At 39.3% G+C, this 15151-nt stretch overlaps 1 protein-coding gene across 8 annotated transcripts in view; it reads right to left on the bottom strand.

The window, feature by feature from the left end:
* Positions 1 to 15151, bottom strand: part of CPEB3 (cytoplasmic polyadenylation element binding protein 3) — a 199827-nt gene that overhangs the window by 113481 nt on the left and 71195 nt on the right. For 4 of the 8 annotated variants that reach the window (XM_069567519.1, XM_069567518.1, XM_069567513.1 and 1 more), the window contains one exon: positions 3048 to 3138. In XM_069567519.1, the coding sequence (XP_069423620.1) occupies positions 3048 to 3138 (91 nt within the window). Of the gene's footprint in view, positions 1 to 2978; positions 3139 to 15151 lie in introns of all 8 variants that reach the window. The other 4 variants (XM_069567516.1, XM_069567515.1, XM_069567512.1 and 1 more) reach the window with 1 other exon arrangement.

Genomic DNA, 15151 nt, shown 5'->3' on the forward strand with positions numbered 1-15151 from the left:
AAATTCTGTAGGGATAAAAAGGTTTACTTTATTACCTAGGTCAGGCAGAGGCACACCACCACCACTGCTGAGGCCTTTATCTCTCCTTCACTTTATGAACGAGGTGCTTTATTTTAATGATGAAGACACTAAGGCTTTGAAGAGGCTAACGAATCTAGATCAATAGCCAACTAAAGGGAGAACCAGAATTCAAACCCAGGTTTGAGCGGCTGCAAAATCAGAAAGGCTGAGTTGAAATACCTTATACCCTACAGAGAGAATATAAAATGTTTGGAAAAATGTTAATAAAAATAATAACCTTTGTTATCTCTAGGTAGTAAGGTTCAGGTGTTTTTTCACTTTTCTTTTGTCTTTTTACATACCATTAGAATTTCTTACAATGAGCGAGAATGTATTTTTTTCTAAAGAAAACCGAAATTCAGAGCAAAACACCAAAACAAATAAGCGCACAAAAAACCAATGACTCTCTAACTTGAATTTAAAGACTCTCAAAATAGTCTTCAACTAAAAGAGGATATTAACGGCAGGAGGAAGCAAAGGATAGATAAGGAGCAGTGTTTTTGGACAGACTCATACAGAAGCCACATGATAGGTACCCTAGCCTATCACCTTTCTCTTAAAGCTCAATTCATCTAGATATTTCCATCTTTTGACCCAGAGACCCTCTCTATAAATTTACCTTAAAAAAAAAAGCTACATGCAAGAACTCGTCCATGGCAGCATTATCTATAATGGAGAAAAAGCTAGAAACAACCTAAGAGTCCAAAGTTAAGGTCTATTAATAAATTATGAAGACCAGATAAAAAGAGTGTTTATTATGCAGGGGAAAAAGTGTTTACTATGCACCATCACAATGTTTCTTTTACTTTTAAATTATCTTTTAGTCATTACACTGTGCTCCATTTTTAAAGTAAAAAATTACTGAAAATCTTTCCCTTAAAATGCTGGCATCATAATTATGTTTTTAGAAATAATAAGGATCAAACATATGGTGCTATAACCAAATGTAAAAGTCTCCCAGTTGGAAAACGGAAGCAGGCGGTTCAAACACCCTAACTAGGGGACAATAACATGGTGATGTAACTGACCACGGGAAGTAGATCATTCATAGGAAATCACTGTGAGTGGTATGAATTGTGAAGTTGTAAGCATATTGAGACTGTAAAAATGCACATATTAAATGCCTTCCAACTTCTTAGGTCATATCGTATCTTAAAGTACAATTCAAAAGCCTTTTACAGATGAAACCTCATATTTGCAAGTGTATTGGAGAAATTTACGCAGAGGTAGCTGGACAGATAAGAAAAAAACGGCCCCAGGGTTGGGGCCGGGGGGAGGGAGATTTAAGAGAGAGGGGATATATATATATATATGTATAGTTATGACTGATTCACAATGATGTATGGCAGAAACCAACATAACATTGTAAAGCAATTACTCTCCAATTAAAATTTTTTTAAAAAAGGGGGGGAGCCACCACAAGTGGAATAAGACATTTACCCTGTCCCACAGTAAGGTACTGTAGCAGCGCTACTCTCAACAGAGCACAACTCCTGCTTAATCAATATTCACAAAAACTCTAGAAAATTATTTTATAGACCATAATCTAACATCCTTTCATAATCTTTTATTGCTAGAAGAACACAGACCAAGAGAAGACAGACATGCATAAAGAACAAGGGCTGACTTCTTTAGAATAATAGGATGGGCTTACAGCTGTTCCTGGAAGAGAAGGACGACAGATGTAGCCTCAGAAGATACTAAAAACACAAAACAGTCTGCGAATATTACGTGTGTGTGTGTTTTTTTTAACACCATTCTCACTTCTCAGTGAAATTACCATGTACCTAATCTTTGCTGAAGAAAGATGTGGTAACAGTGACTAAATATAACAATGACAAAATGAGAGGCAGTTTTTTTCCTACTTCTAAAGGCCTTAAAATATAGCTTTTGTCAAAATCTTTTATTTTCTTCACAGCCTGTTAACTACTTTCTTTTCACTAGAAATTGAGGAAAGCAGCAGAAAATCATGAGTGTGACAAGAAAATGATGAAATAGATTTTTGGTGTGGTGTGAGGAAATGACTATCACGTTCCCAGTCAGTCATTTCCTATATAAGAGCCCGCAGAGAACCAGAGGGGATCAGATTCCTCACAACTCTAGAGGACATAAGGGTTCATACAAGATGAGTGTCCCTGTGGCTAACTCTTCCAGTTTTCAGATAGGTAGACTCTCAACCCAAGTACAATAGCTATCTCCACAGAAAAACTATTCTACTATATTTTTTAAATATCGTAATGCCCCCAAGAATTCCTATAATCCATAACAAGAACTAGCTGTAATCATGAATGTAATATCACCCCCTCTCCTGAATTTAAGTGGGCTCTAAAAATAGGAAATCCTAATATTGCTGACCTTGGGACTTTATGCCTTACATTTAACTCAAAACATTTTCCCTGAGTTCCCTGAAACTCATTGGTGGGCCACTGGGAGGGTAGCCTTAGAGAATGCAAAGTGTCACTACCTGCTCTTAAAGTGTGTGTAGTGATACTTCCTACCCTAGGAAAGTGATTTTATTTTAATAAAACCCCTTTCTACAAAGTTTTCTGAAGGAGCCTTTAGAGATTAAATCTCATACTTCCTTGTAGTAGACTTGGATTTAAATGAATTAATCCAGGTTCGGCCAAGGATTTCAAATACACAAAGCCCAGAAAACTTGGCTCGGGTCTCATGCTATAAACCACGACCTCAGCTACCCAACACATGCTTCTGCCAGACATTATGATTAAAGCAGTCAACCATGATTATGGTAGGTAGCTGAACCCAGGTTTAAAAAAAAAATCAACTTTAAATACATTCCACAATGCTTTACAGAAGCAAACAAACAAAAACAAAAAAGAAAAACAAAACACAATTAATAAAAAGCTGATTTTTGTTTAAAACACCAAGCAAGGAATGGACATATGAATATTCCTAACCTGCAAAATGATTCCTCCACATTATATCAGCGAAACTCATTGGTGGGCCACTGGGAGGGTAGTGTTTACCTTTCAGAGGCTCATGATCTGTCCTTATCATATCCATTAAGGAGTTCTCCAACGAGTGCAAGTTAAAAGTGTCATAGGGCCTACTCCGGTCCTAAAAATGAAAACAAAATAATACATAAAATTACTTCAGAAAATTAATAACCATATCATTTGCTTCTTTCCATGGATTAATGACATGAATCAAAACTCAAGGCAGTTTTAATAACACAGTCATTCTTTTCATTAAGAATAATGACTTGACAACATGAAGTTTAATATGTTTTCATAATTAAATTGTACCCTTTTCCCTAATAATTCTTTAATGTATATGCCCCACTACTTCAGACCAATTTTCTCTCAAATGAACTAAAAAAAAAAATTTCAAAAAAGAGTCAAGTGAGTTGACTTTGCCTTCAACCCTTCACCCTTTGCCTCTACTATCAAATGAATGTTCTAGTCAAATGAATAGAGATTTTTTTTCCCTAGAGAAAGACACTAAGAGCTCAGTCTACAAATGGAAACATTTCCCTGAAAAATCAAAAGGAGGCTATAGTTTCAATGTAATTAATTGTATTGGGCATCTTTAATAATTATTACTAAGATCCATACATTAGATATACTGTATAAAAATTAAAATGTGTCCAAAATACTAAAACTACCTTTTGAAAAACACTACATGAAAAAACCTTTAACCCAAGGTTATATGTTTTCATGATGTTAGATTCAACATTTTGAAACCAGAGAGCTAACACAAAGTGAAGAAAAAAACTGTTCTACTGTGTTTCATTTAAGCCCATGGGAAACCATCACCTACAAATTATTTTTAGTAGTATGAGCCTAAAAGGAAGTGTGGTTCATGGCCTAACTTAATACTATAGAACAGATTTAGTTTACTTTTGTTAAAAGAAAAGCAATACAGTCATAAACCTCAACAACCACACCAAATCAAACTACAGCAATGAGAGATTATTTTCAGGGTCCTGAAGAGTTTATCCAGCTTTGCAAATGATCACTTACCCTCCCCTTTGAGCAACAGAATAACAAAATGACTGCCTAGAGGAGCAAAAAGGGATACACTAGGTAAAAACCTCAGCTACAGTCATCATTTTCCAGCTTAAGTCTTAAAATCTTGGGAAGCTGTTTCCTTCTGGTTTCTGGAAAGTATTACCTATCCATGGAGGCAGAAAGGAAGGTGGCATTTCCTCAGCACTGAGCGTAAAGTGGGAACCCAGAGGGTTACTGAATGAATGAATGCAATAAGTTTGGCTGCAGGACCCAAGAAGAGCCCTAAACTGAGAACCAGAAGCAAAAGTGCTAGAACAACCACAATCAACAAGGGGCTTCTGGACATCATTATCTACCTCTCCAGTCCGTGCCTGAAATTTCTCCCTTTATACAAATGAGAGGATTGAACTAGATTATTTATAATACTGCTTCCAATCCAACACTTGTTTTTAACTCACACATTAAGAAGGGCACAGATGCCTTTTTAAATTCACACATGAGGTAGAGGGCACAGATATTTTCAGACGCTACAGAGAGAAATTTCATTCTTACAAACCTTTAATGCCCAAGCTAAGGGCCAGGCCCTGGTGATTCAGAGACGAACATTAGAACCTAGTCCGTTTGCAAGTAATTAGCAGAGGGAGACATAACCAGTTAAAATGAGAGTATGACAGGTGTTTTAACAAAGGAATATAAACAGTACAATGAAAACTAAGTCACATCTATGTCTTAAAGAACATACAGGGGCTTCCCTAGCAGTCCAGTGGTTAAGATTCTGTGCTTACAATGCAGGAGAAATGGGTTCGATCCCTGGCCGGGAAACTAAGATCCCCCATGCCATGTGGTGCAGTCAAGAAAAAAAAAAAGACAGACATATATGTGTGTGTGTATAGTTCTTTTTCAAATCACATTCTATAAAGTTGTGTCTTAAATCTGGACCTGTCATTTAACCAGCAATTAGCCTTGTCTTCATTTATTCTTGATGTCTTCAGTATTCTCACTGGCAAAATGGGATCTTACCTGGGAAGATTAGGGACGTGAGTCTGAGTGATCTCCGGGAGTTGGTGTTGGACAGGGAGGCCTGGCGTGCTGAGATTCAGAGGGTCACAAAGAGGTGGACACGACTGAACTGAACTGAAGTGTTCATTTTACTCACATTGTACTTGTCAAAGAGCTAGCATGCATCATCTCTTTGCTTTTTAACAAGTTTATCTACTTATTCATTTTTGGCTGTGCTAGGTCTTTGCTGCTGCGTGGGCTCTTCTCTAGTTGCAAAGCATGGGCTTATTGTAGTGGCTTCTCTTGAGAAGGATGGACTCTAGGCCACTCGGGCTTCCACAGCTGTGGCCTGTGAGCTCAGGAGTTGCAGCTCCCAGGCTCCAGAGTACAGGCTCAACAGCCGTGGTGTACGGGCTTGGTTTCTCCACTGAGAGATAGATCTTAGTGGAGATCTTCCCAAATTAGGGGTCGCACCCGTGTCTTCTGCACTGGCAAGCTGATTCTTTACCACTGAGCCACCCGGGAGTCCAACATTTCTTTCTTTGGGTTGCTCTCCCAACCTTTTCTGCCTACACTCCGTTTTTTTCCTTTTTAACACTCAGCAGTTAGTTGTGCACTAATGGATAAGAAAGAGACATGAAATACTCCATTTTGGTCCCTATATAATTTAAGAAGGTCCCTTCTTTCGCCTTTAGAATCTTGCCGCTGATTACTTGTTTTGCTTTGAGTTCAAGTTATCAGTGGAAACTCCAATTATTTATGGAGTAAAGCTTAATTTTCAGAAATGCAAGCTTATCTGTACCCAAAATAAGTATCATATTCTTTGCCCAAAGCAGGAAGTAAAAAAGTATGCTGAGGAGTAGTGAAAAGGACCGACTATTTCTGGCACTGACAATCCCAGATTGTGTCTAAGAGCCTTCTATTATATGTATCCACACTTCTAACTAGAACCCTGCAGATGTGGCACTACTTCCAAAAAGGCTGATGAGGTGAAGGAACTATTTTTAAAAAATAGCTAACGAAGGCATTTTAGACTCTTTCCAGCTAGGACAGTGTACTTTTTTTTTTTTTTTCATTTAATTCTTCATATGATCCTTCAAGGTAGATAACATATTCATTTTACACAAGGAAGGTAAGGTTCAGAGAAGATTCAATCCTGGATTTGACCTCCAAACCAATACTTAAGAAGTATAAAAATAGATTCAAAGAAGTTGATCTAAGCTATATGGGATGGTAAACAAAAGTTCTACGGAAGCATAGCATGGCATCTAATTACCAATGAAATGACCTTCTTGGCAAGGTGGCAGTGAGTTTCTGTCAGAGGACTATCAGATATTAGATGACTGCCTATCAGGAAAGCTGCAGCAGAAATTTGGAGAAGGATTCACGTATCTGAAATTGTTCCCAACCTGTCAGATTGTTAAAATCACATGTAGAATGGTGAAAATGCAGGTTCCTGGGCTCTGGCTAAAAGCAACTTATTATAATTTAAAAAGAAATGAATGGGATTTTGCTGGTGGGTACAGTGGATCAGAATCTGCCTGCCAATGCAGGGGACACGGGTTTGATCCCTGGTCTGGGAATATTCCACGTGCCACAGAGCAACTAAGCCCATGTGCTGCAACTACTGACCCTGTACTCCAGAGACTGTGAGCCATAACTACCGAGTTCAGTGAACAACTACTGAAGCCTGTGTGCCTAGAATCTGAGCTCCACAAGAAAAGCCACTGCAGTGAGAAGCCCAGGCACCACAACAAAGAATAGCCCCCACTCTCGCCACAACTAGAGACAGCCTGTGCACAGTAACGAAGAGCAATAAAAAATAAACAATTAAAAAAAAAAGAAATTAATGTCCTGGTGATTCTTATGACTGGCTGGATGATTCTTCAAGTCTTTATACCCATGAATCTGATCACTAAAATGGGACAGTAGAGTGAGGGGAGAGACTAGACAGCAGCAAGAAACAAACAAGCTGGGTCACTTTGACAAGGGTCAGCTTTGTAGTCTCCTAATTGATTGTGGGTGAGAGAAGCAGTTGGTGGCCTAGTTTTTAGAAGAACAGACTTTGAAATCAGACATCTGATTTTCAAATTCTGGCTCTGCCACTTGCTGGCATGTCATTCTGAACAAGTCTAAGCCTTGATCATCTACATTTATAAAATGGCAGTGAAAAGAATTCTCTTTTTATGGCTGTTTTCAGTACTAGATGGCAAAGTACAACGAGGCATCTGTACCTTGTTGAACTAATACTGAAATCTGTACTAATATTGGAATATTAGTGCTCAACAGATGAAACAAGTGAAATGCACAGTGGAATTTGCATCGGCTTCTTAATTGAACAAATGTCAATAAGTGCTGAGAGACTTACTTTCTCTCTAAAATTAATTCTATCTATGCCTCATCAATTTAGATTTACATACGATCCACCCTTCTTAGTTTTGTAAGTAGTAAACATTGCTGAATTAACTGATTAACCAGGAACAAAAAAGATAAAAAAACTAAAAAATCTGAATTGAAATTCATCCGAAATTATGCACACAGAAAATCAGACCACAATTTATCATTTAACAACAGAGGTGACAAATGGCAAATAATCACATAAAGTCTTTTTTTCCCATTAGTTCTGTTTCCAGGTATAGGGAGTAACAAACAGGGAAAACACCTTTTAAAGCTTGTGTTTAACAAGCAAACATATCAGGATGTACTCGTACATGTATAAATAATGTTTCCCATTACTGACTCTTTTCTCCAGAGATAAGGCAGGACAGATGTTATCAGTTGGATGTACACAGAGGCAGCCCACCCTCACTCTACAGTTCATTAGGCCTGCTTTCCTTTTTCCCCTAGCTTCACTTAATGTTAATACACTTACCAAGTACTTAATATGTGCCTGACACTGTTCTAAAAATGCTAAATGTATTCCCTCACAACTCTGTGAGGTAGGTAGCTTTTACCCCATTTTATAAATTAAGCAATTAAATCTTGGAGACAAAAGTAGCTGGCTCAAGGTTACAAGGCAGAACCAGGACTCCTTGTACTGCTTCCCTGACTTCCTCCTACTCCTTCCACCTTAAATCTTTTTCACAAACACCCACCTCAACCTAATCCTGACACAATCACAGAGAGGACTCTTTGATCCCACTCTCCCACACAGGCAACCTAACCTTCACTTACCCTTGGTCAATGACCCTGGTTCTACTGACAACTAGTTAAATTCAAGAGGAAGTTTGATCTACCCTCCAGGACAACCTCAGGTAAGCCTCTACCAGCCCTATTTCATTTACTTGCCTTTTTCTTGGGAGAGAAATCCAGGACCCTTTCCAAACCTTTCTGGCTTATCCCCAGACATTTCCTCTCCTAGAGATACAAAGTCAAAGCTGCAAGGGGCAAGAGAGCATTTGGGGGAAAAAAAAAAAAAAGAGCAGCTCTGGAACCACATGATAAAATTAATCATGGTTATATAACTATTCAAAGTCACAAAGCTGGACAGAAATCAGGATGTGAACCCAGATATGTGACTTTCAAGTTCACACCAGTAATGCTCCAATGCTCTACACTGATCAGTTGCCATGAGTCCCGTGAACAACAGGAGCTTGGCTGGGAGCAATGGGGCAGAGACAAGATCAAAAATCAAAAGGAGGACAGGTGTCCGAAAGGGCTAGCAAAGGATAAATAGGGTTGTGAAATGATATCAAAGAAAGAGGAGGAATTCCTGAAGGAGGTGTTTTTATTTATCATAGGGCTCCAACATACGTAGGATAAAATATTTCAAGGTTAAGGGCATTCAACCCATAAGCAAGAACCCACAAAACTAGTCATTTCTGAATTTCTACCATACTGCTTTTATTATCTGATCAGTTTACATTATTTGAAACTATCTCAATTCCCTGTTCTATACTATAAACATTGTTTAAGGGTAATGAATATGCTTTACCTGTTCTTAAGTGGATATTTAATTACATAATTAAAAATATGAATATATTCTTCTCAAACACACACACATACACAATATATTACAGAAAAAGCAAAAACTGCCAATCCTCCTGCCTTTTTTAAACTCTCTAAGACCACTACATACATCTGGCATATATTCTTTCAGATTTTTTAAAATACACATACATACATACGTAGAAAACATATATTATTTTGCTATGTTTTGTTAAATGTGAAAATATGCATGCTATCTTGCTATTTGCTTTCTTTGATCAATACTGTGCTTCTGAGATGTTGTTTAGTCACTCAGTCATGTCTGACTCTTTGCGATCCCACGGACTCCAGCACACCAGGCTTCCCTGTCCTTCACCATCTCCCAGAGCTTGCTCAAACTCATGTCCATTGAGTTGGTGATGCCATCCAACTATCTCATTCTCTGTCATCCCCTTCTCCTCCTGCCTTCAATCTATCCCAGCATCAGGGTCTTTTCCAAGGAGTCAGTTCTTCACACCAGGTGGCCAAAGTATTGGAGCTTCAGCATCAGTCCTTCCAATGAATATTCAGGACTGATTTCCTTTAGGATGGACTGGTTGGATCTCCCTGCAGTCCAAGAGACTTTCAAGAGTCTTCTCTAGCACCACAGTTCAAAAGCATCCATTCTTTTGCTTTCAACCTTCTTTATGGTCCAACTCTCACATCCATACATGACTACTGGGAAAACCACAGCTTTGACTAGACGGATCTTGGCTACTTTGGCACAATGGTATCCTGACCCCTGGTTTCTATGAAGGACACCACTACTAATGAAACATAAGGATCTATGGAATCTGACAGCCCTGAGTAAAAATCCAAGAGGCAATACAAGCTAAAGATCAGCATGTAGTAATCTCAAGCATAGAATATGCTTAAGAGTACCAGAAAGAACAAATAGAACATTTCATAACAAATATTAGATAGGGATAGGAAACAATTAGATGAGTAGTAATATAAAATTTCTATTTATCACAAAGTAGAAGTCTAGGAATTTATAGTTTTAAACCAATACTGCTGTTGTATGTCAGAACATATCAAAAGCATGAGGTCCCTATATCAAACTGAACTTTACTATAGTACCAAGCTGCTTGATAAACATTTGTCCAAAGATTAAAACCGTTCTCACATAAAGGAAAATCAATGTCACTAATCTATGGGGAAGAGAAAAAAAAAACTTTTCAAATGTAGATTTTCATCTCATCTTCAGTAGGTATCAAGTCCTTCAGTCAATTTTAACCATCCCAAATGAGATTATCATATTTGTAGTCCTCTTGAAAACATGATTGTAGACTCTCCCCCAGTTACTCAATAGCAAGCAGATGCACCTTTTATCCAACCTGCTGCTGCTACTGCTGCTAAGTCGCTTCACTCGTGTCCAACTCTGCGCAACCCCATAGATGGCAGCCCACCAGGCTCCACTGTCCCTGGGATTCTCCAGGCAAGAACACTGGAGCCGGTTGCCATTTCCTTCTCCAATGCATGAAAGTGAAAAGTAAAAGTGAAGTCGCTCGGTTGTGTCTGACCCTCAGCGACCACATGGACTGCAGCCTACCAGGCTCCTCTGTCTATGGGATTTTCCAGGCAAGAGCACTGGAGTGGGGTGCCATTGCCTTCTCCATTTATCCAACCTGAAGTCCTTACAAAGTTGAGATCTCTCTCACTTTCCTATCTTCAGAGAAAAATAACTGATCCCAGCACCTGCTATGAATTTTAATATTCTTTAACATTACTGTCAAATCAATTCTCCATGCAAGAAATTCTCAAGAACCTGCAACACAGCCGTACATAAAGAAATCAAAGCTTTCTCATTCTTTTCTTCATAAGGATGACTAATTCCAACCACTCAAACTTTTCATCAGATCATATTTTTTCCTTACTGTATAACAGCAAAAGGATAGTTTGACCTGCTCTGAGAGATGCTCAAAGATGAGATAAGCATGACAACTTGCAGGACAACCCAGGAGTTTCACCTCATCTCGTCCTATTCCCTGCCACCCCAATCTTCCTGCACAGCTCTCCTCACTGGTTTGCCGTAAGATGTGGTAAGAGGCCCAGTTTATCAGACACAGGGAAACATGGCTCTTAGAATGTTATTCACCATAAATGACATTCACTTTGAGGCCAGATCTAGCTGGGTAAATACTGACAGGGTCAACTGGACAAAAAGTACAAAAGCCTATTGCTACCACTTCTGACTGTGGTAAACAGCTCAGAGCTAAGTACATAAGCACTTTTAAAAGGAGTGATTATACAGTTTAGCAGTGTGCTAGGTAAAAGGCAGAAAGTCAGACCTAAAAAGGACACAGAGAGGGAAAGCAGTAATTAGAGAGGTCAGAAGAGCAGGGTCCAAGGAACTCCGAAAATTAAAGCTCCCCTTTTCCCGGTTATTGCGCATATGTGACTAGCTGGTGTTGGACCAAAACTGTTAGGTAGCAGAATATTATCCCAAGTAGCTGATTATTAGACATGACAATGTAAGGGGAGACCTTCACAACCAAACCTATCTTAGAATATTATGCAAAGGTACATATACTCTCTATATTGTTTTCTTGTTACTGACCATAAATGTCAGAATCCATCCACAAAACTGGCCATTTCCAGGTAATGTTGGATTCTACTGGTGTTTCCAACCCCAACATCTTAACTCCAGAAAATCAGCACTAATGCCTGTTATCCTCAATAAACTATAACTTCCATGGGAGCAGAGATAAACCTTATTTCTCCATATTTTCACCACCCAGTAGAGGGCCTGGCATATAACAGGCATTCGGTAAATGATTGCTTTACATTTAAATCATCCTCCCGATGGCTTCATACTGCAAGATTTTCATTTAAAACAAAGAACTACATACCTATTAGAGAGGCTAAAACCCAAACAAACAAAACATCCTGACAATTCCAAATGCTGACTAGGACATGGAACAACTCTCATAAATTGCTGGTGGGAATGCAAAATGGTACTGCCACTTTGGAAAAACAATTTGGGAACAAAAACACATGTCCATACAAAAATCTGTACATAAATGCTCACAAAACTTTATAAAACAACTTTACTTACAATTTCCAAATACTAGAAACTATGCAAATACCCACCAAGTAGAACATTATTCAGCAACAAAAAAAATGAAATACTGATGTTCTCTAACATGGGCGAACCTTAAAAATACTATGATGAGTGAAAGAAGCCAGTCACTAAGAATCACATGTTGTATAATTCCAATTATAGAAGACATCCAAAACAGGCAAATTATCCAAAGACAGAAAAGCAGACTGGGTATAGCCTCGGGCTAGGAGAGTCAAGAGGGAAGTGGGGAGAGACTGCTCATAGGTACAGGTTTCTTTCGGCCATGACACAAATGTTCTAAAATTAGATAGTAAAGACTGACATATAATTTAGTAAATATACTCAAAGGGTGAATGAATTTCTTGGTTTACGAATTATATCTCAATAAAACTATTATTTAAAAAAAGAAAAAAGCTTTCCTAAGATTTGAAGAGGAATTACGATACTGCCTGAAAATCACCTAGTTTAGTCACAGCACAGAAGTCCTAACAACTTTTTGAGCTATGACTGAAAAAGGCAAAGTATGTTCCATTCAGGAGCCACTGAAGGATCCAGGTAATTAAATCGAAATCACACAGTAGTGAAATTCAAAAGGCAACCCTGCTGCCGGTCATTGTCACAGTATGTATCATTTCTACTTTGTTTTTTGGTTGTACTTCATGGCATGTGGGATCTTAGTTCCCTGACAAGGGATCAAATCAAAACCCATGCCCACTGCAGTGGAAACATGGAGTCTCAACCACTGGACTCCCTTCATTTCTGTTTATAAAGATGTCTTTAATGTTCCTCCGGAAACCCTCAAGCACAGCACCTTTTCATGTCTCCTATTGTTTCTGACCAATTTTTTTCTTTTTTAATCCCAGAGATTGCAGTCTTATAATGATAGCACTGTGACTTTCAGAGACCCAGCTTATCCCATGTACAACCTTTTAAGAATAATATGCTCCAGCATCTACCTAAACGCACTCCTAGGCCATAAAATATATCTACGTTCATAAACACCAAAACAATGCTCTGCTGCTGTCCACTTGTTTGGCTCCAACGGTTAGGTGAAGTGACAGCAGAATTCGCAGATTCACCAGAATCTGACAGGGGCCACGACGTGAATGCTTCTGCTCTGGCCCCTTGTTATCCTTTGATCCCTGTATTTAAAAACTGGTCAGCAAAATACAGCTGCTTTAATGCAAATAGTCCTACGGCAATGAAAACAATAAAGCAACAACTGCCACTTTGGGCTAGCACATGTTTAGGGTCCTTCTCCCCTTCAGAAACCAATAGATGATGCCGCGCCCAGCGTCCACGTAGATTAAGAGCTACAGACTCTAGCTTTTTGCTGTCACTCCCCGGACACCATTGGAGATGTCACCAATGTGCTGTGTGTTTATTTTTAAGCAGGGAACCTAGTGAGTACCAAGAAAATTCACCCCACGTTGATGGACTGGAACCAGAGGAAGAGAAGAGTATTATGTTTTTTGTTTCCAAACACCTCTCTTCTAATGGAAGGAGGGAAAACAAACTCCCCAAAACCCTGCTTCTCCAGTTTACTGTACAGTCTCATCCAAGTCCAGATGAGACTGATAATAAAAACAGATTCAGTTCAGTTCAATTGTTCAGTCGTGTGGGACTCTTTGCGACCCCATGAATCACAGCACGCCAGGCCTCCTTGTCCATCACCATCTCCTGGGGTTCACTCAAACTCACATCCATCGAGTCGGTGATGCCATCCAGCCATCTCATCCTCTGTTGTCCCCTTCTCTTCCTGCCCCTAATCCCTCCCAGCATCAGAGTCTTTTCCAATGAGTCAATTCTTTGCATGAGGTGGCCAAAGTACTGGAGTTTCAGCTTTAGCATCAGTCCTTCCAAAGAACAACCAGGACTGATCTCCTTCAGAATGGACTGGTTGGATCTCCTTGCAGTCCAAGGGACTCTCAAGAGTCTTCTCCAACACCACAGTTCAAAAGCATCAATTCTTCGGCACTCAGCCTTCTTCACAGTCCAACTCTCACATCCATGCATGACCACTGGAAAAACCCCTTGACTAGACAGACCTTAGTCGGCAAAGTAATGTCTCTGCTGTTCAATATGCTATCTAGGTTAGTCATAACTTTTCTTCCAAGGAGTAAGCATCTTTTAATTTCATGGCTGCAGTCACCATCTGCAGTGATTTTGGAGCCCCCAAAAATAAAGTCTGACACTGTTTCCACTGTTTCCCCATCTATTTCCCATGAAGTGATGGGACCGGATGCCACGATCTTTGTTTTGTGAATGTTGAGCTTTAAGCCAACTTTTTCACTCTCCTCTTTCACTTTCATCAAGAGGCTTTTTAGTTCTTCTTCACTTTCTGTCATAAGGGTGATGTCATCTGCATATCTGAGGTTATTGATATTTCTCCCAGCAATCTTGATTCCAGCTTGTGTTTCTTCCAGTCCAGCGTTTCTCATGATGTACTCTGCATTTAAGTTAAATAAGCAGGGTGACAATATACAGCCTTGACGTACTCTTTTTCCTATTTGGAACCAGTCTGTTGTTCCATGTCCAGTTCTAACTGTTGCTTCCTGACCTGCATATAGATTTCTTAAGAGGCAGGTCGGGTGGTCTGGTATTCCCATCCCTTTCAGAATTTTCCACAGTTTGTTGTCATCCACACAGTCAAAGGCTTTGGCATAGTCAATAAAGCAGAAATAGATGTTTTTCTGGAACTCTCTTGCTTTTTCCATGATCCAGTGCATGTTGGCGATTTGATCTCTGATTCCTCTGCCTTTTCTAAAACCAGCTTGAACATCTGGAAGTTCACGGTTCACGTATTGCTGAAGCCTGGCTTGGAGAATTTTGAGCATTACTTTACTAGCGTGTGAGATGAGTGTAATTGTGCGGTAGTTTGAGCATTCTTTGGCATTGCCTTTCTTTGGGATTGGGATGAAAACTGACCTTTTCCAGTCCCATGACCACTGCTGAGTTTTCCAAATTTGCTGGCATATTGAGTGCAGCACTTTCATAGCATCACCTTTCAGGATCTGAAATAGCTCTACTGGAATTCCATCACCTCCACTAGCTTTGTTCATAGTGATGCTTTCTAAGGCCCACTTGACTT

The sequence above is a fragment of the Ovis canadensis genome, chromosome 22, assembly GCF_042477335.2.
Source record: "Ovis canadensis isolate MfBH-ARS-UI-01 breed Bighorn chromosome 22, ARS-UI_OviCan_v2, whole genome shotgun sequence".
Taxonomy (NCBI): Eukaryota; Metazoa; Chordata; class Mammalia; order Artiodactyla; family Bovidae; genus Ovis; species Ovis canadensis.